The 21,603-nt window shown below is 34.3% G+C and overlaps 5 protein-coding genes across 6 annotated transcripts; 1 reads left to right on the forward strand and 4 right to left on the reverse strand.

The window, feature by feature from the left end:
• The first annotated feature begins 71 nt into the window (after nucleotides 1–71).
• Nucleotides 72–2,470, forward strand: LOC123203161 (S-adenosylmethionine synthase 3). The gene is given in 7 exon segments (XM_044619398.1): nucleotides 72–1,086; nucleotides 1,089–1,517; nucleotides 1,519–1,762; nucleotides 1,765–2,018; nucleotides 2,020–2,064; nucleotides 2,066–2,137; nucleotides 2,139–2,470. Coding segments are annotated over 7 exon segments (1,191 nt in total). The 5' UTR covers nucleotides 72–1,035; the 3' UTR covers nucleotides 2,235–2,470.
• Nucleotides 2,471–2,479: 9 nt separating this feature from the next.
• LOC123203281 (thioredoxin-like 3-3) lies at nucleotides 2,480–4,902 on the reverse strand. The gene is made up of 4 exons (XM_044619628.1): nucleotides 4,073–4,902; nucleotides 3,516–3,732; nucleotides 3,402–3,427; nucleotides 2,480–2,794 (listed from the first exon to the last, which is right to left on the reverse strand). The coding sequence occupies exons 2-4, from the start codon at nucleotides 3,660–3,662 to the stop codon at nucleotides 2,575–2,577; spliced, it is 393 nt and encodes a 130-aa protein (XP_044475563.1). The 5' UTR covers nucleotides 3,663–3,732; nucleotides 4,073–4,902; the 3' UTR covers nucleotides 2,480–2,574.
• Nucleotides 4,903–5,053: 151 nt separating this feature from the next.
• On the reverse strand, nucleotides 5,054–12,779 carry LOC123203088 (FAD synthase). The gene is made up of 17 exons (XM_044619289.1): nucleotides 12,593–12,779; nucleotides 12,291–12,395; nucleotides 10,462–10,507; nucleotides 10,216–10,373; nucleotides 9,973–10,090; nucleotides 9,781–9,863; nucleotides 9,138–9,197; nucleotides 8,700–8,957; nucleotides 8,321–8,417; nucleotides 7,826–7,876; nucleotides 7,634–7,714; nucleotides 7,330–7,401; nucleotides 6,717–6,779; nucleotides 6,339–6,488; nucleotides 5,751–5,808; nucleotides 5,604–5,656; nucleotides 5,054–5,511 (listed from the first exon to the last, which is right to left on the reverse strand). Exons 2-17 carry the CDS (start codon nucleotides 12,389–12,391, stop codon nucleotides 5,434–5,436), a joined length of 1,527 nt encoding a protein of 508 aa, XP_044475224.1. The 5' UTR covers nucleotides 12,392–12,395; nucleotides 12,593–12,779; the 3' UTR covers nucleotides 5,054–5,433.
• A 1,835-nt stretch (nucleotides 12,780–14,614) lies between these two features.
• Nucleotides 14,615–16,908, reverse strand: LOC123192213 (pentatricopeptide repeat-containing protein At2g29760, chloroplastic-like). Its single transcript, XM_044604690.1, has one exon. It carries the CDS (start codon nucleotides 16,861–16,863, stop codon nucleotides 14,689–14,691), a length of 2,175 nt encoding a protein of 724 aa, XP_044460625.1. The 5' UTR covers nucleotides 16,864–16,908; the 3' UTR covers nucleotides 14,615–14,688.
• Nucleotides 16,909–17,184: 276 nt separating this feature from the next.
• LOC123192222 lies at nucleotides 17,185–20,581 on the reverse strand. 2 transcript variants are annotated; one of them, XM_044604711.1, is made up of 6 exons: nucleotides 20,322–20,581; nucleotides 19,298–19,366; nucleotides 18,902–19,051; nucleotides 18,428–18,515; nucleotides 17,547–17,613; nucleotides 17,185–17,461 (listed from the first exon to the last, which is right to left on the reverse strand). In XM_044604711.1, exons 3-6 carry the CDS (start codon nucleotides 19,008–19,010, stop codon nucleotides 17,408–17,410), a joined length of 318 nt encoding a protein of 105 aa, XP_044460646.1. In that variant the 5' UTR covers nucleotides 19,011–19,051; nucleotides 19,298–19,366; nucleotides 20,322–20,581; the 3' UTR covers nucleotides 17,185–17,407. The 2 variants fall into 2 exon arrangements, with proteins under 2 accessions (XP_044460646.1, XP_044460637.1); XM_044604702.1 differs by having other exon boundaries at nucleotides 19,306–19,366; nucleotides 20,322–20,580.
• Nucleotides 20,582–21,603: the final 1,022 nt, after the last annotated feature.

A 21,603-nucleotide genomic window follows, 5' to 3' on the forward strand; every position in this document is an offset into this window, starting at 1 on the left:
CCTCCCAACAAGCCTGCTATTGCAGGGAAAATAGCTTTTACTTGTTAAACAGATTACACAGAAACCAATTTGACAAGCTGCGATTGATTAACTTGAAGTTGGATTAAGTTTTACTCCGTTTAAATCAAGTATTAATAGGATTATTGGATCAAACTGAGTCTTGATAATGCCCATCAACTTAGTTCTTTCTGTAAGAATACAAAATCACGTGGAGGGCCCTGAGGAGATGTAGCAAGATCTGAGCAGTTGATTGGTTGAAAAGCTCCTCCGATCTTCCAAGCTGGTGCGAACAGGACTCTCTTACCAACCAACGGCACTGGTGGGCAGTTTTCAAGCCTCTATCACCTGGAATCACGCTCGTCTATTCACTTCATCATCACCGTAGGCTTTCCATTTTACAAAACCCAGCAAAATCCAACCGTCCAGGTCAACCGAAAACCTACTCCAAGTCGTAAAGAATAAGCTGCTGTTTGCCCATTAAAATTGGAAAAGCAGGAGTAGAAGAATGCGAAAAGAGCGGGGAAAGTAAATTCAGGAAGTGAGGGAACGAGAGCGAGTCATTCGAAACTGCTCTTTCTATAAATCATTTTCTCTCTCTCTCAACAACCCTTTTCTTCGCTTCACAGATCTATCTACTGAACTGAACTCACTTTTCAGTTGAAGGTACCTTCTTCGAGATCATTTACATATTCTTTGACTAGTATTTTCAATTGGGTGCTTGAGATAGACTGTCAGATTCTTTAATACAAATGTTTTGGCATCTGGGTTTATTGAAAGTTTTAGCCTTTATGTGTTTGTTTTCAGATATTATAACTTGATCTTTGTTGCATTGTGAATCAATGGCGTATTGATTGAGCGTCGCATGATCTACATTCTGAGTGTAGAAATGCTTGATGTTTTGATTAAAAGAATATTATTTGTTTGATAGTGTTAATCTATCGGTTTTGAGTATTAATTTGACTGATTGATCTTGAACGGGAGTGTTGGCAATTTAAGAACTTTTTGCTAACATTTTAATGATCTCTCAGTTAAGGAATGGAAACTTTTCTGTTCACTTCTGAATCTGTCAATGATGGTCATCCTGACAAGCTTTGTGGCCAGGCAAGCTTTGTGGCCAGGTATCAGATGCTATCCTCCATGCCTGTTTAGAGCAGGATCCTGAGAGCAAAGTTGCTTGTGAGACCTGTGCTAAGACTGATATGGTTATGGTGTTTGGTGAAATCACAACCAAGGCTAAAATAGACTATGAGAAAATAGTTCACGATACTTGCAGAGCTATTGGGTTCACATTGGCTGAAGTTGGCCTTAATGCTGATAAATGCAGGGTTCTTGTCAATAATGAGCAACAGAGCCCTGATATTGCCCAAGGAGTTCATGGGAATCTCAGCAAGAAACCTGAGGAAATTGGAGCTGGCGATCAAGGGCACATGTTTGGCTATGCCACTGATGAAATGCCTGAGCTCATGCCACTAACTCATGTCCTTGCTACTAAGCTTGGCGCTAAACTCACTGAGGTCTGAAAGAAACATAACTTGCCCATGGTTGTGGCCAGATGGTAAGACCTAGGTGACTATTGAGTATTGCAACAAAGGCGGAGCCATGGTCCCAGTTCGAGTTCATACCATTATCATTTCGACACAACATGATGAGAGTGTTACCAACGAGAAGATTGCTCAAGACTTGAAAGAGCATGTGATTAAGCCTGTTATCCCTGCTCAGTATCTTGATGACAACACCATCTTCCACCTCATTCCTTCAGGCCGGTTATTATTGGTGGTCCCCATGGAGATGCTGGACTCACTGGCTGGAAAATTATTGTCGATACATACAGTGGGTGGGGTGCCTACGGTGGAGGTGCCTTCTCAGGAAAAGATCCCACCAGGGTGGAAAGGATTGGAGCATACATTGCTAGGCAGGCAGGAAAGAGTGTGGTGTCTTCAGGGCTTGCACGTCGTTGTATTGTGCAGGTATCATACGCAATTGGCATACCAGTGCCACTTTCAGGGTTTGTTGACGCTTAACAAGACAGGAAAAATTCCAGACAGCAACATTCTGGCTTTAATTAAAGGAGAATTTTTACTTCCGGCCCAGAATGATTGCTATCAATCTTGATTTGAAAAGAGGAGGCAACTTCAGGTTACCAGAAAACTGCCGCTTATGGTCACTTTGGTCGGGATGACCCAGACTTCACCTGGGAGACTGTTGAGCCTCTTCAGCCAAAGGCCAAGGCATAAGTATTTTTTGGCAAATGGTTAAAATGGTAGCCATCATTGGGAAGAAATAAAGAAAAGGCTTAAGTCTGAGATATTAGCAAATTTTGGGGACATGTTATATTTGTCATTTGTCTTTCGATTCCATTTTATTTATTGTAGCTAGTTATTGTTTCAGGAGCCAATGAGCCATACAGTTTGTTCACCCAGAATATTATCTGGTTCGTTTGATTTCATCAAAATTTGGATTTATAATGTCAGAAGGTTCATAGCCTGAAAAGGTAAATCATTGACATCAAATGGTTTACAAAGTTAAGCAAAAGATATGTATTCAGAAGTGCAATGTTAAGCTAAAGATTCTTATTCAGGAGTGCAGCCACAGCCGATCATGAAGTCTTTCATCTCCGGCACCAAACATCTCATCGACTTTTTCACCATCGCGGTAGAAATGAAATGTGGGTGTGTAGCGAATATGTTGAGTTGTTTCTAGGCATTCATCAATATCTGCATAGACGAAGGAAAGCTTAGGGAAGCTGTTACTCAGCTTACAAAATGCTGGCAGAATCTGGCTGCACACTCTGCACCTGCAAATCATAACAATTTCACAATATAATTTCTCCATTGGAAAAGATGAATGGGCATTTTCAACAGAAGCTTGAAACAAACTCGATCGATATAATGTTTTACTCTCTTTTTTTCTTTATCCTAGTATAACATTATATATACATATTTTTTAATACACAAAATAGTATATAGATAATGTATCTATATATAATTGAATATTATTTTACTTTTAATTCAAAATTACTCAATCACATAATATTACATCATCATCGATATACTCATTTTGTTTACTCAAAATATATCCGCATGATTTTATTGCTATCAATAACCCTAAAATCCATGCAATCTACCTGTACACTGATCATGAATATGAAAGAGAAACCACTTCAACAGCTTCTTCTTATCTACTACTAAGTAGTTTCAATGGGCCATATTAAAAAGAAATCAACCCAGAAACATATCCCAAAAAGTATCACCATTTCTTGATATTATTACGCTTTGAATTGAAAAAGAAAAAAAGAAACTGTAAATAAGTTTTTCATCGAACACCTTGTGAGCATATATGATTCTCACAACACATGAAACAGAGAAAAATTATGTGAATTGTATAGCCAGTAAGTAAAGTACCATGATGCACCGTAATTAATAACTGCCTGCAACAGCAAAATCGAAAGAAATAATAATCAATAAATGAAAGAAGGTGAATAAGGAAAGAAAAAGCGGAAAAGAATGGTGGGTTACAGAGGTTTTGGAAGACTTAATATGGTAAAGAATATCGGTGAGGTTTTGGTCGGTGGAAGCACTTTTCAAATTGCCATGACGATTCGCTGGAAGATCAAGGCCAGTGCCCTCCAAGCCTTTCTTTTTATTCTCTTCGTTGCCCTCCATTGCCAATTTGAGTCACTTCTGCAAATCTAGTCCTTACTTGATAAGGAGGGAAATTTTGCAGTGCTCACACCTGTCTTGAAAAGGACAATTAGCTAATTATCAAAAGCTACCCGGTCCGGCGCAAAAGACCTTCAACTGATCAAAATTATGTCAAAGTTTATTAACTCTAATTTAAGCTCAACCATATTTGAATTAATACAATTAGAGTTAAATTCAAATCGAATTAAATTAAATTTAAGCTCGACCCATTTCATATAAAATCAAAATCAAACTTGAATCAAGTTTTAAACTTGATTCAGTGCTAAAACAATGTTATTAATATATATGTTAATCAAAATAACATCTTTTTATATAAGATTTTTGAACTTTGCAAATTTGACGAGTTTAACATTTTTAAAGTTCAAATTTACGCTTGAATTCAAAAATGTTGAACTTTCAAACTTAAGCTCAATTGTGCTGCACTTGTTCGAGGTGGTTTCTCTTTCATTACTTTCTTCAGATCTCCCTGAACAACATTACTCTCTTCTACAAACCCAGTCTTAAAAGAAACAACCTCATGACTGGTAACTTTCTATTCCTTCTCAATTTCTGGTATGTTTGGTTTACCAAAACTCAAAGGAGAACTAAGCAACATTGCAGTACAAACCAAAACAAGAGACGCAAAAACCAAAAGGGAAAAGATAAAAAGGAGATGATCTATACAGAAGCATCACAAAACCCACAAGGAACGGATGATTAGAAATTTATATGTAACTTCTTATTGGAAAATACATAACTTTCCTGATTTGAACCGCAAATCTCATTGCATCAATAACCCTTTCACTCTCCAGATAATTTTTACAACAAAAATACAGTCCCTTTTCAATAAAATATAAACAATCAGTCAGAAACAAATCTTCATCCAGTAGATCCGTTCGCAACCAAATTCAAAGAAAACATACTAAGAAATCCAACATACAACTTAACCATAAAGCCATCCCAAAAATGCAATCAAATGAAATTCCAGGCAATCACAGGATGATCAATTCAATTCAACAGTTGAAACCCAAAAAAAAATAAAAGGAAAGAAAGAAAAGTTTGAGACTGGTTGCAAAAGTGAGAATTTTCCAGTGAGAGAGAACAAAAAATCCAAGAAATGAGTTAGAAAAGAAATGAACTGATTACCTTAAAGTCAGCAATGAGTTAAAAAAAAAGTTTGTGCTGGCGAGTGTTCAAGATAGTTTCATGTCAATCCGAACAAAACCCAATTCAGTTTCAGATTAACCTGAACATGACTCAAACTATATTTCATGAAAAAAAAATCTCAACCCTAATTCCTTTTTTTATGTGTCGTTCTCAAAATTATCAACTCTATCTACTTTTCTAAATAAAGCAAAGATGAACACATATGATTGAAAGAGAAATTGTTTAATAATTCTACCATTAAAAAAAATATGAAAATTATGAAAAAGGCCGTTAGATTCATTCCATCTTAGCTAAGAACCAATACAAATCATTGATCCTTTTTCCCTTAATCTGTTAATTCATCACGAGAGCTTATATTATTTTTATTTATTATGTAATTGTAAGGGGCTTTGCTCGGTTATGCAGCATGTTCGGCAATCTTCATCAGAACTTTATGCCTTTTCCCTTTCCAGTTGAAGTCCCATCTGAATCCAGAGAGAATTGTGCTTCTAACTTGCATAAGTAGATGAAAGGCAGATGCCGAATAAAAGCTCCCAGGCCCCTGAAACTTGACAGACGATACTTCAAGATGGGTCAATTGGCCAATTTAAGCAACTTCTGAGAATGTCCCGGGATGGAACTTCTTGCCCAACGATTCAATAGCTGATTCAATTCGTGCTTCATCCTGAAATGATTTTTTTGATATAATCAATATCGCAAGGAAACTTTACAAGATTTCTAGAAAAAGCTTGATATCCATGAGGAGATATCTTATACCTTGCCTTCAAATCGAATTATAAGTGGCCCTTGTCTTGATTTGCGATAGCATGCTTAATATTTGCACAACAGGGAATAAGAGAATTAGGAGACAAAAAAGGGTAATATATTCTCAAGACAACTTATAGAAATGACAAATAATCTTACCAATACAAAGGTCTGGGAATTCAAGACAAAGTTTCGACAGAGGTTGAGCGACTTCTACCTGCAATAAGGAAAAAGGCGATGTACATCAGAGACAACATTATGAAAAATACAATATCCTCTCCACAGGTTGATCCAGTAAATAAATTCTTGACATAGCTCCTCGGTGTCTAGGCACTAACAATGGGCAAATCATCAATATGTCAACTAGCTGTAGGGACAATATACGAAATAAAAATTGAAAAGGGTAAATTCAATAACAGTTTAGTCCAGGACATGACGTTTTATATGTAAGTGATAATTTCACAACTTCGAATGGAAGCAGCAACATTTGGAAGCAGAGAAAATGGAGGTATGCTCTGCTTGATGACACAGAATACTGCCATTGGCACATAAGGATAAGGAAAAAAAGCTTGCTCCAAAAATATTAAGGCATAATTTAGTAATGTGGAAATCGTGTGGGCGGTAAGTAGGCAAACAAAATCTTCAATGTTAGCAGGAACTCCAGCAACTGTAGCCAAAGTTTAAGGAGGTCAATGTATTAACGGCAATAAGTAACAGTAATCTTTAAGGAGGCATAGTTTCACATACATCTGATAGATTTGTTGACAAGCACTTTGATGTATATGGTTCCATCACTGACAAGCCACTAAATTTTAATTTTTCAATCAAACACTTCCACTCCTTATCCAGTTCAGTGACATTTGTTGCAGCAAGGATGATTACATTTTGACACTTGATCTACAAAAACAGATAAACAAATAAAGTTCAGTGGATAATGAGCAACTCAGACTAGCACTATAATAGCTATGTGAAAATGAGAGAGATTATCAAGCGGAGAGGATTAATATCGTGGCCTAATTTGTCAATCAAAGCTTCAATATCATTCTTCAATATGAAATTGAAGCCCTACTTGACATTGTAAATGAAGAAGTATTTTCATTACAAGTAAGCCTTTGAAACACATACCAAAGGTACAGGCAACTCTTCATGATGCAGTAGTTCAGTGATACCTTCGGGCAACAGAGCCATCTGAACAGAAAACCCAAGAATAACATCAAATTCAAGCTTCAAAGGCTTGCATACTAGTATATTCATGCCATCTGAAAATAACATAAAAGCTGATGGAGCTGCATATTCCAGGAAAGTAATGAACAACAGCAGATGGGAGACGTGTATGATTTTCCTGGAACTACAAATGAACCACCTAAATACTGTAAGATGGGGGCATGAAACTCCCTCCAACAAAAAGGCAAAGCATTAATTGAGTCATGCTGTGAACAAAGTATAAACACAATCGCGTAAGAAATCCTATTTTCCCCAAAACAAGACAAGTGTGTGATGGGGTGGCCATGATCTAGGCTCATGTTATAAAGAAGCAGCGTTGGATTTAAGTGGTTTTACAGTTGCCAAGTCTCCAAAACATCATGCCTACGGTTGAACCAGTCAATCCATAATACTGTTGGCTACCGGTTTCAATAATTATATTATCAAATGAATTTCCCTACTCATTCCTAACAAGATGCACTATAGTAGCAAATTATCACAATGCAGAAACAATCAATGCTTGACATCAAATTACCTCATTTCGATCACCAGTGCAGTGTTCACCAATAAGATGCCTTAGATATTCTTCAAATTCTTCATCAGGAGCCTTAAATTAAAGACAATTAACCAGCATAGAGTTAGTGGATTAAATAAATAACAAAACCAGTTGATAGTCTTTTATCTTCCCACCAGCAGAAAAAGTGGTTAGAAAGTTCCTTTCTATAGAGTGCCATACTCTATCAAAGAATACAATAGAACAAGGCAACAAAACCAGAAAATTTATTAAAAAAGCAAATAAAAAATTGTAAACAAAATTCAACATAAAGAAAATAACTCACCAGGCGAACCCCAAAAGCCTTCGCAACACCAGCTAATGTAACATCTGAATGCAATGGGCCTACACCTCCATATATAAAAACCTAAGAGGATCAAGCAAAATATGGACAATGAAGAAAAATCATAAATTAGGAAGACAAAACCCTTGACTACAATAATTATCAAAGAGCTCTTTAACAGAATGCAAATTTTACCATATCATTAGCAGACTTTTGTCGGTCAACCTCTTCAGCCACAGAATCTACCTGATCCAAAAGAAAGTCACAAAAAATAAAGTAAGAGTATATTAACAATTACAGATTGTAGAGTTCCAGAAATGAATCCACAGACATAACCCAATAAAACTGATTATCAAATCTTTTTTAGCTTCACCAAGTCCCCTATTTTTCTCAATCTATTTGAAACTTTTATTTAAATCTTTCTTTCACAAATCAAATGCTTTTGATGATCCATTTGTTTATTTCTTTGCCACTTTTTTAGGGAAATTAATCCTTTGCCACTTCCGAAACTTTAATTATTTCTTTTACTTTTCAAAACTCTTTAAACTATAAAGATATTTCACTGCAAAAAGTACAGAAATCACTGAAGGGTCCTGCCTTGTCTGCATTGCACAAGCAAATATACTGCTAAACAATTTTCCTACAAAAAACAATTGTTTACCGAGATGAATTTCAAAAATAGTAACTCACATCATTCTGGACAACAGCGGTTTGTTTTACTTTCCAACCAATGCTATGTAGCTTTTTATACAACAAAGGTCCCAACTGATCCTCAACAGTGCCAAACCTGAGCTATGGAACACATAAAAAGAATACTAGAAGCTTCAGCAAAAGCAACTGATAGAGGGAAACCAGGGAGAGAAATGAAGGTTATGATACACAAAAATGGTCTATGCCTGACCGATATCAAAAGGCATTAAACAGACATGTCAATTTCATTTCAGCATTAGAGAAACTTTAGAGCTGGGATAAAGCACATATCACAAATAACCAACTTTTAAGTGCTAAAAGCATTTTCCAGCCTGCAGACATCTCCAATAACAACAGATAATGCCAACAAGGGACTTACAGAATCTCATCGCCCACAGCAATGATTGATGCTGTGAACATGCCGCTTCTATGTGAATCAACATTCTCAACGCCATTTGCTATTGCTGGATGGTGATCACAAACTGGTTGAGATAACCTTTTTGCTCTACCTGCTCTCTCACATCTTCCATCAGCAAGCAAATATGCAGGTTTGAATTTTTCTTTGTTACTGGCTGAGTTGTTGACACACAATAGTGCATTTGGAACTGTGTCATATATGCTTCCAATTGAAGTATACCTGTGAAAATGAAGATATTACTCAAAATTAAATTTGTTGAAAATGATGAAGTAGAAAGTTAGTTGATTTATACAAGCATGTTGCAAATTGATGATGGAATAACTTCAAGAGTCATGGCCTGAACTTACAAAAATGAGAAACACGGTTTATATTTCAAGACTAATAGAGAAATCTCATTACCCTTGATCATAGAGACTGCAATACGGCACTTTGCAAGTTAAAATGAAGGCCCACACATCTCTGTCAAAGAAACATTGATAAGTCAAGACCTTGAAATTCATCCTAAGTTGAAAATGAATGATAAAAGGAACTTCTGCACACTGCATGATCATGATAACAAGCATGCGTGAAGAAAACTTTTAACAATGACAATATTTTCTGATGTACCACAAATATGCCAATCTTAGCATGCCAAAAGAAGTCATACTCCAAATTCATCAATTTTTTTACTAAAATCAAGTAATGAACGTATTTCCCAACATTACGTAAATTTACACAAAATGATAGCATGAAGCTTTCCTTTGACTGCTTAAAATACAACTTCTATGTTTTCTAGCCAGCAAGTTGGCAACTAGTGGTTTATTAAAATTTTTCATGAATAAATCCTATCAAATAATAACATTCGTTAGAAAACAAAAGCAAACACAAAGAAGTAACATATTTCTAGTGTTGTATCCAAGACTCTTTGTGTTTCTCATCTCACTAACAGCAACTATTTAGAATAAAATGAAAATGTCAACCATCAGCTACTTGATATGAACTTATTATAATCATTAGATTCAGTAGCCATGGCAACCAAAGAGCTTATAGTTGATCAAGGCACCTGTATGACCAGTCCAATATAGGATTCACTCTCATGAAAGCTGGCCATCCAGGTGAACTAGGGGAGAACTGTTCTTGGCCTACCTGCAAGATTAAAAAAAAAAAAAAAAAAAAAAAAAAAAAATTTTATGATCCATAGAATATTTTATAAACAAGTTATAATTGTCTTTTCATAACGGAACATGGAAAATACCGCAGTAGGATCACCAATTCGGACACCAAGGAAAATAGCTCTGATTGGTTTAGCCTTTAGTAAAGCCTCCAAACCAGACTTGAAATCTGAGCGAATGATATCCAGCTGTAAACCATATCTGCTCGTATAAGAAAATCAATAAGCTACTAGATGTTTTCCCATACAATAGGCTTCAAACAGAAATACCTTATTCTTGCCTAAAATTATTATTTTTACAGGTGTAGGGGGAAGAGATTCTCTTACAGTTTTGCCGTATCATAGGTAAATGAATTGATTTCAGGGAATGCACATGAACTTTCAAAATATATTGTCCCGATTGGAAAGTTATTAAGAGTCCCATTAGAACAACTCTGCTCTCCTTTATGCAGAAACCAGCCAGCTCTAAGTAGATGGAACAGAACCTAAGCAATAAAAGGTCACCGTCACTATCAGTGGAAACAAAAGAAACCTCAGGTTATGCTCAAGAAAATTATACATATGAGAACTTACAGTTGAATCCTTTCCTCCATTGAAGCTGAAGGCAACCTCTTCAATGCTGTTGTGGGAACAAATTCAGTACTTGTCAAGAAATTAGTAAACTCACCAATACCAAAGGATTATTACAAACAATGCTTATCATCATGCAGTACAGAGAACACGATAACTTTTATAGCACTTAACTTTCACATTTATTTCCTCTTTCAGTGAAAAACAACACAGGCATAATCGAGCAATACAAAGTTGAAAATGAAGAATAAGCGGATCATATTGCTGCAAAATTTTATTTATAAAACCTAGAGAATAAATGACAAACAGAGCACAAAATAAGCAACAAAAGAACACAAGATTTTACGTGGAAAACTGTTAGGGACCTAAATAAAGTTGGCAACAAGAGGTATCAACTCCTCCAAGGAAAATAAAGGTGCCCTTGTTCCCGATCAGTCAAAGGCTGCCCAAAAACCCCAAATAACAATAATTTTTTTTTCCCTTTTTTCTATCAACCCCTCCTTTATAATAATATAATCTCACACCAATCCTGATCAATCCAATACCAAATATAATCACATCAAACATTACCTAAATCAAATATTATCTTCTTGATTGAAGTCTAATATTATCTCCCTAATTTATATATTAATATTATATCAATTAATATTAACTTAATTATTGATTTTATTTTTGTAATTAATATAATCCTAACAAAAACCTGGGAAAAACCACAAGCAGTAACTGGAGAAAAGTTTTAATATAATGAAGAAAATTACAAGGTGAAGGAAAGACTATTTGTTCTCTATATCTATGATCTAATTTCTTAGCTCACTCTTTTGTAGCACAGATTTTCTCGCACTTTAGTACAACTGTTATATGCAAACCCTAGTCATAGATACTTGATGCGTGTCATGTACCTCTTACTCGACTGATCTTATATGGTTGCACTAAATCTTGCCTACTAATAGGTCACATTGACACAAACGGTTGTACCTGCTCTACTACAGGTCACACCACACCCAATTTGTTAGACTAAGCACAGACACTTTAACTGTAGCAAGAAGCCTAACCATTGATTCGAGCAGCCCATTTGTGAACTCGGATCACCACTACATAATAATTATGTTTCAGAAAAAAAAACTGGTAGTTGTATGGAAAACTCAGTCTCAGACTTTGATACTTCATTCTGCAGCAATCCAAGGATTAAAACGGCTTCACAAAGGCAATGAGAGCTATCAACTGATTGAGAAAAGATATTAGGAATGCCCCAGGCATCAGTAATTTATATCAAAATTCTTAATTTTCCGGCACTTGACGGAGACAACAGATTTTTTTCATTACATTAACTGAAGAATTGTTAACTGGCTAGAAGCCGGTGGCTGTTTCTCATTAAATATGGTGTAGAAAGAATAATTCTGCCTCTTCGAAACATTTGAATAATGGGCGGTTAACAAAGATGATATCATAGAATTGCAAACCCAGGAAGACATAAGTGTTAACAATTGCATAGATGGTAGGAGTGTAATGTTTGCAAGGTAAGATTTGATCCTTTAATCGATCCCAATTTGTCTACTGACCGTTAAAACTTGAGTGTAAAGCCAAAAAAAAATATTTTCTTGAATATAAATCTATCTCAAGAGAACCATTTGGAACCAACAAGCCACATTGCTTTGCTCAAAATCCAAATAAAATTAATCATAATATTCAGAATTCCATATTCAATTCAGAAACTCTATACTCATCCAGATGAATGCTCAAATCCAAACCCTTTACATTAAATTTATAGATAAGATAACTGCAAGAAATACAAAAATAAAAATCAAACAAATAAACCAAAATGGAAAACTCACGAGTACAAAGCAAGAGCTCTTCGTATAACATATATGGCGTTGTTATATTTGGTCTTGAGCCTCTGGTCATCACTTTCTCTAATTGCTTTATCGATCTCCATAGACCTTGATACACAAAATCTCACAAATCAAGATTCAACACCAAATTAAAACCAAATGAGATTTCTTAAATTCAAAAAAGCTCACTCTTTTGCCTAAAACCACCCTTATATTCCCCCAAAGATCGGATATTTAACCAAATTAAGCAAATGGGAAGTCTCAAATCGATAAGATTTCAATAGCTTCTCGAGTTAATAATATACCTTTTAATAGGCTGACTCTCGTGGACTCGTCGCAACTTTAAAAATAGGAAACTGCAATGAAACCTCAAGTAAATGCAAAAACTTTCTTTGAAGAATGAAAAATTTAAGATATAATGGATTTTATATATATAACCGAAGTTGCGCTCTTGGTGCCACAGGGTAGTTTTATCTTTCAAAACAAAAAAGGACGTCTTTATTGTGGCCTCTATCTTGCAGAATTTGGTTCATTTATTTATTGTGTCAAAAATAAAAATAAAAATATTATCACATTATAATATTAAAAAAAAATGAATCACTTTTTCAAAATCAAATCACTTACATCAACTAAGTCTTAGAATATCGTTAGAGAGATTTAAACTTAAACACTTCATCCTGAAAATTTACCCCTTTATCATCTAAATCATACTTTAGAGAGACTACAAGAGGATTTGTAAAGTTTAACACTATACTTTTAGGAAACATTTGGTTAAACGTATTAAAGATTATTTTGATAATTTATTCGTTTATTATTTTTATTATTTTATTCAGTTTATAAGTAATAAAAGATTTTAATAATATTCTATTATCAATAGAGATATGATAGATACTATAAGAGATATTCTGATTACCACTTTCTCCTTAGATATTAAAATATTACTAAAAAAATATTAATTTTATCATAACTATATCTTTATTTATTAATTTAAAAAAATAATTATATTTTTAATTAATGTAATAAATAATATAAAAATATTTTAAAATAATTATACTTAAAATATTTAAATAAAATAATATATTAATATTTTTTTATTATACTTAATAAAATATAATAATAATTGATATTCAATAATATTTCTTATAATTTCTTAATTTTAATAATAAAATATTTTACAAATCAAAAAACCCTCGGTTGTGAGAATGAATGCAGTGGATAAATTCATATAATATTTATTTTTAGGAATATTCTTTTATCCCTCCGTTGCTGCCGAATGATTGGCATGATCTCCGAATAAGACAATTTTCAATGGGAAATTGAAGATACTAATATTTGTTTTTTTAATATGTTTTTACATCCAAAATGATATGTTTCTTCTAAAATTATTTTTTCTGTTATTAAAAAATTAAAAAAAGAAAAAGAAAATTATGAAACGGAGAAGAAACTTCACAGTTTCAATGAGAAGAAAATCAAAAGGAAGACCAAGATGATCCAAAGCAATTCTTCCTTATCCTTGACCTTGTCTTGTCTATCTTAAGTTACCTTAAAAACAAAACAAAAAATTTTGGAACATTTTCAAAAGCACTTTAGTGCTTAGATTAAAGTCTACAAATACAATTTGAAAACTAAAATGCTTAGACAAATTAAATTGGGTTTTGCTTAGAAATTCTATAGATTCAAACTCTTTATAAAGATTTTTTTTTTTCTTTTCCTAAACAATTTAAAAATCCCCCATTACTTGTTTCAGAAAGCTTAACTTCAAAATTATGAGTATAGTCAAACCCTATAATTGTATTGATTATATCATGAATTTATTTTTCTTTCTTAGTTTTTTCAACTTATCATTTTTATTGAAACAATACATAAATATTACTCTCTTAATTTTTATTTTTTTTATATTCCCATTTGGTACCAAAGTCGTTATGAATAGTTAATGATTTTTTTTTTAATAACCATTTTTTCTACTATTTGGGTATTTTATGTCTTTTTTCTTGTCAAATTACACTATTATTTACAATCATCTTGTTCTTTGGTACTCCATATTAGATCACATGTTTTTTCTCATCACGGCAAGTTCAAACAATAATGATCACTCCATGATTAGACAATGTACATGCTCTTTTGCGCCACTAGAAAAATTGCATTGCCTTCTATGTGCCACACACCTTCCTCTTCTATTAAACACTTCACAGATGAACGATGTATGACTCACATATTGGGAGGAAATAAAATCTTTCCTTGATTTATCAAACACTTCCAGAGAAACATTATCGACCCGGAACAAGGTGAATTAGTTTAACACATCCAAAAAAAAAAACATAGAAGGAAACCAGAGAATGTTCGGAGACAGAACTGAAGTCAATTGTCAAGAACAAGGTATGCCATTGTATTGATTAAAAATTTACCAGAAATCCATGCAAGAGCAAGTTCCATTCTTGAAATGATGAAACCTGATTGCATCTCTAACCATGATTTCCCTTTCATAAATTTCTGAAAGGAGCTTAAAGGCCGAGTGACAGTCAACACAAATGCGAAGATTCTTTATGATTCTTATTGTTTCTTCTGGTCTGAAATTCATCAACCCAAAAGCTAGTGCTAATTTCTCACTGTGATATGAAACTACTGTTTCCTTCTCTTCCTCGTCTACATCAAACACCACTTGTGCTGTGTTTGGGACATAACCAGCAGTTCTCAGTCTCATAGTCATTTCCTTGAGCATCAACTCAATCTCTTTTGCTTTTGGGTGAGATTTCTCGCTCGCCAGGAACCGATGAAGAGCTCCATTAAACTCAATATAGCTCCACCCTGCCGGCTTTTGGATGCCTTTACTGTCCATCAGTTTCCTCACTTTTCTAGCTTCTTCCCATTGATTGGTATTGGCAAGCAAATTAGACAACAAGACATAGTGAGCTCCATGATTAGGCTCCACTTCAAGGAGTTTACACCCCGCAATTTTACCTATTTCTGTGTAACCATGTAGCCTGCAAGCACCCAAGAGCGCTCGCCATATTATAGAGTTAGCCTCATATGGCATACTCTGAATCAAACTAAAAGCTTCATCCAAGCGACCATTTCTTCCAAGAAGATCAACCATGCAACCGTAATGTTCCATCTCTGGTTTGATACCATAGACATTCAGCATTGACTCAAACAGCTCCTTACCATCTTCAACTAAGCCACAATGGCTACAAGCACACAATGTTGCCACAAATGTAACTCTATCGGGTTTTAACCTCATCAATTCCATTTCTCTGAAAACATCTACAGCATTCTTACCAAAACCATGCTGAGCAAGACCAGAAATCATGGAATTGAAGAGGGAAACAGTCTTCAAATTCTTCGGTATTCTATAGAAAATATCTAGAGCAGTATCAATACTACCACATTTTGCATACATATCTATTACTGCAGTAGTAACAAAGATATTTCTACCAAATAACTCATTTCCTATGAACTGTCCATGAATCCTCCTACCAAAATCCAATGCACCAAGCCCTGCACAGGCTGAAAGAATGGCAACGATTGTTACTTCATCCGGTTGTATGTTCAGAGATTCCATCTCTCCAAAAAGTTCAAGTGCTTCCCTAAACTGCCCTGCTTGAGAGTAACCACTTATCATGGCTGTCCAAGAAACTATGTCTCTCTGATCCATCTGATCAAACAGCCTTCTAGCAGTCTCAACTTCCCCTGCTTGACTATATCCGGATACCATAGAACTCCACGCTGCAATATTTTCACTTGTCCTCATTGTACCAAAAACCCTCTCAGCGGCATTCATCAACCCACATTTAGCATACATATCAATAACAGCTGTCTTAAGCAACATATTAGAATCAACACAAATCAAATTCTTGTACACCAAAGCATGAATCCGCTTTACAATCCTAGGATCATTCAACACTGAACAAGCAGAGAACAAAGCTACAAAAGTGAACGTATCTGGCTGTATATCAGAGTCTTTCATCTTTCTATACAACTGCAATGCAGCACAAGGTTGCTGAGCTTGAGCATACCCGTTTATCATGGTGTTATATGATACAATATCCCTAACAAGACTTTCATCAAAAACTTTCTGGGCATGGTTTGTACACCTAAAAAATGAGTAAAAATGAATCAAAGCGTTCCTTACAAAGAGGTCCCACTCAAACCCAAACTTAGTTATATGACAATGAATCTGAAAACCCGGCCTGAGGCTTGACAGCCTCGCGCAGGAGTTAAGAAGAAATGGAAATGTAAAGTTATTTGGGGACTCAATTCCTCTATAAAGCAAGGACATATAGAGGACAAGTGATTGAAGAGGTGTATCACTGTGAGAGTAGCCTCTGATCATGGTGTTCCAGATAAAAATATTTGGCTTATCAAGTTGTGAGAAAAGTTTTCGAGAATGAAGAAGACCATCTTTAGAACCCCACAAGGCAAAAGTGGAGATAAGTCTGCTAATGGGAAAAATGTCATGGTGAAAACCATGGATAATGATTTGAGCCTGAATCTGAAGGGCTTGCTTGAGGGATTCGCATGATTCTAAAAGAACCAGTAGTGATGAGTTTCCCACAGAAAGCCCTTTCGTGCAATGCATTTTCAAGAAATGCAGGCCACTATCGACTCCGAATTCTCCATTTTTAAGATAACTGACACTTTAGGGTTCTTGATATACTACTCTCAGCTGGTTCAAGCTCCTTTGATTGAAGCCCATTTCATCATCTATCAAATTTAGATTCAACCTTTAAAATTTAAACTCAGCTAGAGTAGGGAGATTTCATTCAGCTTCACATATCAAATTACAGTCCAGCATTACTGGCGTTAAGTTAAGCGTCAGTAGCCTTATTAACCCTTTAAAAGGAAAATCTTTCAGATTATGCTGTAAGTTCATATTTAGGTTAAAAATCAAACCCCTCCATACATCCATAACAGAAACAATCTCATTTAAGAAAATTAGATGACTACACAATTGTTTGGTAATATAAAAGGAATCATCCAAAAATCATGATTCTCCAAAAGTCACTGTAAACTACCACAAATGTTCTTGAACAGTTTTTCAGGATTAAAGATCTGTATAACCTATGAGATCGTTTCGTCAATCTGCACAAACAAAACTGTGCAATCACCTCAAGAAACTTTAGCTAATCATAGAGGCCTTCTTCATGCCAGATGTCAACTAAGAAATCCACCATCTCCTGCAATTCCACCGAATGGGAGTTTGTAAATCCAACATATTTCTACCAGTGAGAAGTTAGAATACACTACCTAAAGAAAACTTACAGCTAGTGGGATAGGCTGTTGAAAAGGTTCAGTAGAACAAAGCAGGTCCTCGTATGTCGCAGTCCAGCTGCACACAAAGATTTAACAATTATTTTCACAGGAAGCAGACTTCATGCCCTTTACAAGTATATTAAACTTAATTGATCATTGGAAACATTCCCATTCCCTGAAGTATGCTTCCACCCCGTCCAAACTAAGGTTTCTGCAAATAATTCGGATTTTTCACAAGAGAGCATTTGGATTAAATACTACTTAAAGATGAAAATTATCAGTGTCACAGTGACAAATAATTGTCAACCTGAGAACAGTTTCATAAGCTGTTTCTAAATAATTTTTACATCATGAGTTTCCTCCATTGAAATTATTTTTTTTAATTTTCATTTTCCCCAGGCTTCAGAGTGATTTACTAAGCAAATGTAGAAATAGCCTATCCTCCTATCCCTGGAAAAATACATATGCAACCCACTTGACACTCACATAAACTCCCTTGAAATGACTGTACTTCTCAGATCAGATCAAAGATAACAACTGATGATATTAAAAATTTAACAATATTTTATAGAATAAACCTCAAATTTACAGACAAAATGATTAATAAGATCAATACAATCATTTCAAGAACATTCCTTTCACCTAACATATTGAGAGATGTACATTAAATTAAATCTCTCATAACTGGTGCTAACATACAGATTACAGAAGAGCAAATAAAAATTTAACCACTAGATTCAGTGATCTAATCCTATGATACACAGATGCAATTTTTTTGAGGCAAGCAAAGACGTTATTCAGTGTGTGATCATAAGACTGCATGATTCCTATGATCTGGATCATGAATATGTCCACTTGTATAATACAAGCTTAAAGAACAAGCAATATACCTCATAATTGGTTCTCTATGCAATCTCTTTGACTTTTGCGACTGAACACCAACCCACTGCTTTCTCCCCTCATGCCAAGCTATCTCAGCTGAAAAGTATAATCATTCAAATCAATTCAATGAACAAGAGCACAATCAAAAGTCTCTTAAGAAGAGAAACAGTAACAAAAAATTGTCCTTAAAGGTGGCTTTGTGATAGTATACCACAAAAATCTGTTAAAATGTCCGTGGTACCAACATTTAATCAGGAAAATTATTTAAATACTTTAAGTGAAATCATTGTGCACAAAGAAAAGCTAAGCTCAGGAAAAAAGTTTGATCATGTTAAAGGTTATTCAGTTAACCTAATTTAGACCATCTCTAGAGTCTTTTAAAGCATATGATGGCTTGCCTTTAGAATTAATCCAAGAATAGTACTCATCACTGAATACAAACACTGTTGAGGGCAATCTTTAGTTTTTGGAAAGCAACCTACCATGATTTACAAAGACCACTTTCTCATTTGAACCGTCTTTGCTAGCATCATTATTAGCCTCTGAAGTTTGATTTTCATGGGAATGAGAATTACTACCATTGGTTTCCATTGTCTCCAGAATGTACAAAAATCACCTTCTAAACTATGGTTCTGTACAAAAGCAAACAGTATAGAGGAAGAGACCATCTGACAGTCAATTCATAAACCCAGAAAATAAAGCATGATCAAATCTGATAAGGCAGTTAAGGAGTGTTTCACACAACAAAATTAAACATCTTCTTAGAAGAGCTATAATTGGAGATTAAACATGATTATTTCTCAAACTTAAAATATTAATAGCCTCAAACTCATCAATTACGCATGATATAACAACAATAAATTCAATGCTTGCAGCACCTTATTACCTCAATCAAGGCTCAATTTGCAAAAGATTTTTGCTGTCACATATTCTGGGACATAATTTCCCTGAAAAATAAACCCACAGATATGATCAATCATTCCAAACTAGAAATTTCTTTCATAATCAACATGGAGATCATTGGAATGAACAACTCAACTGTAAAATCCTAAAAGCCTTAATTTACCAATTCATGATTTAGCTAAAATTTTTCATGTAATTCTGCACCAACTGGGACCATGTATTCTTCATAGGAAAATACTGTGCCTTTGTAAAGATAAATAATTACATAAAACAAAAACCTAACAATTCTGCCCTTGAATGGTAACTGCCAACTAAAGCTCCATAGAAGATTAACTCAATATCAGCAACAACTAACCTTCCACATTTTTTAAATTAAACCAACATATCATGTCCCCATTCTTTAGTATCCAAAATCTAGCCAAACAATCAAGACTATATCCTCCTTAATGATCCTAAACTCCTATACAATTCTTTACATAACCTTTTTCTAAATTCACACAGCAAAAACATGAAAGCAAGAAAATATAGTATCATGAGAGCCTCTGTGCCGGCAACTCATATAAAATTTCAATGGACATGACAATCTCACAATCAACAACAAATTTCAATACTGTTACTCCACATAAGTTAAGGTCACTTATGATATACTATTTATTCTATACAAAGGCTCCTTACCTATTAGCTATTTTTCTTTCTGCAAGTCTAATTATATAAAAATATCAGAGCCAGATTCTAAATATCTGTTAACACAAGTTGCTTAGTATATCACTATTCATGAGTGTTAATGATTATGCAGCAGTAAACTTCTTGGTAGAATTTATTGTCCAAACCCAACTGTTTACAAATAGTAAACAACAAAACACAGAAACCTAACAATCTCAGCGGCATTACCAAAAAATGTAAACACCATAATCACAAAAACTCCTCTAAAACGAAAACCCATATGCAGAAATTAAACTTTTCAAATTAAAAGAGAAGAAGAAGAGCAAAAGACTCTACCTTTTGGCTTCCAGTTTGAGACGAAAGATGATGACGTAATGAGTTAAAAAGACAGAAAAACAAATAAACAAGATAGTTTGCTTAAGCATATTGGAAAGGGCTTAAAGACATCATTTTTAAGATTCCAGAAATTGATAAGCGAAAAGGGAAAAGAAGATTCTCGAGGGAAAAGATCTTGAATCTTCAGCGGCTAATGCAAGAATTTGATGATCAAACACTACAGTAAACTTAACTACCATGACTTCGTTGTGGGGTTGGTCCCCTGCGTATAAAAATAGTAAATTGAGTAAACTACATGTTCCCACCTAAGGTTTGGGCTGAAACTTTATAACCCCTTCATGGCATAAATCAAACACTTTCACACCCATAATCAAAGTATTTAATCATAGAACCCTTACATAGTGTATAAAGTTTAAATTACCATATTATCCCTAATTATTTCACTTTTTATGATTATCAATATTATTTTATTACTTGAAACCAACAAAAATTAAAAAATCGTTATAGATATCAAATTTGTATTAACATTCTTTCTTTTTATTTCCTTTCACATTCATCATCTTCTTTTTAAGTGTCCACCTAACAATAACCATCATTCTTACTTCATATGACTCATCTCCAGTGTTGATTTAATTTCCACACCACTCCTAATGTTGATCTTGCCATCTTCACCCTATAGATAAAAAATAATCAATTTTTTATTAGCATCTTTTTCTTCATTTTTCCTTTCACCCCTTATCTTCTTCAATTTGGGTGTTCACCAAACCCTAGTTGTCATTCTCACTTCTGGTGATTCATCTTTAGTGTTGATTTGATTTTCACACCACTCTTGATGTCAATATCATTTTTTTTTATTCTCTTTCTCTTTCTCTTTGTTAAGTACTTTTTCATAATCTATACTTGAGGCCTATAAATATTTATCCCTTTATTCAAGATTTTTGTCACTAGTCCCAATCATTGTTGGCCTAGATGATGGGTCATGCTATTTCTCAGAGTTTTATTATCTAGTGTTCAAACTTTGATATAGCAAAGACAAATAGTGAGTTGGTCAAGATGGAGGAAAGTAATCTAATTATATAGTTTTTTTTTTCATTCTATACACAATCCATTATATAAACAAGTGAAATCCTCTAAGATAGACCTATAAACAAGTAGACAAAGAAGAGCTTAGTAGGTATCGACATAAGTGCAAGTTCAATAGCTAATAGAGGTTCCATATAAACAAATAAAACAAGGACAACAAAAACAAAAACTCACACTTCTACACTCATCACCCAAACGG

This window comes from Mangifera indica, chromosome 1, assembly GCF_011075055.1.
Source record: "Mangifera indica cultivar Alphonso chromosome 1, CATAS_Mindica_2.1, whole genome shotgun sequence".
In the NCBI taxonomy this organism is placed as follows: domain Eukaryota; kingdom Viridiplantae; phylum Streptophyta; class Magnoliopsida; order Sapindales; family Anacardiaceae; genus Mangifera; species Mangifera indica.

Coding starts and splice junctions, on each gene's coding strand:
- LOC123203088 (XM_044619289.1), bottom strand. CDS start 12,391: ATGGAGATCGATAAAGCAATTAGAGAAAGTGATGACCAGAGGCTCAAG. Junction 10,374..10,461: donor ATGGAGGAAAGGATTCAACT/GTAAGTTCTCAT, acceptor TTTATTGCTTAG/GTTCTGTTCCATCTACTTAG. Junction 7,402..7,633: donor AGGCTTTTGGGGTTCGCCTG/GTGAGTTATTTT, acceptor CTTTAATTTAAG/GCTCCTGATGAAGAATTTGA.
- LOC123192222 (XM_044604711.1), bottom strand. CDS start 19,010: ATGGAAACCAATGGTAGTAATTCTCATTCCCATGAAAATCAAACTTCA. Junction 18,516..18,901: donor AGTGGTCTTTGTAAATCATG/GTAGGTTGCTTT, acceptor TATACTTTTCAG/CTGAGATAGCTTGGCATGAG. Junction 17,462..17,546: donor AACAGCCTATCCCACTAGCT/GTAAGTTTTCTT, acceptor GTGGAATTGCAG/GAGATGGTGGATTTCTTAGT.
- LOC123192213 (XM_044604690.1), bottom strand. CDS start 16,863: ATGCATTGCACGAAAGGGCTTTCTGTGGGAAACTCATCACTACTGGTT.
- LOC123203281 (XM_044619628.1), bottom strand. CDS start 3,662: ATGGAGGGCAACGAAGAGAATAAAAAGAAAGGCTTGGAGGGCACTGGC. Junction 3,428..3,515: donor TTAAGTCTTCCAAAACCTCT/GTAACCCACCAT, acceptor TTGCTGTTGCAG/GCAGTTATTAATTACGGTGC. Junction 2,795..3,401: donor ATTAATTACGGTGCATCATG/GTACTTTACTTA, acceptor TATGATTTGCAG/GTGCAGAGTGTGCAGCCAGA.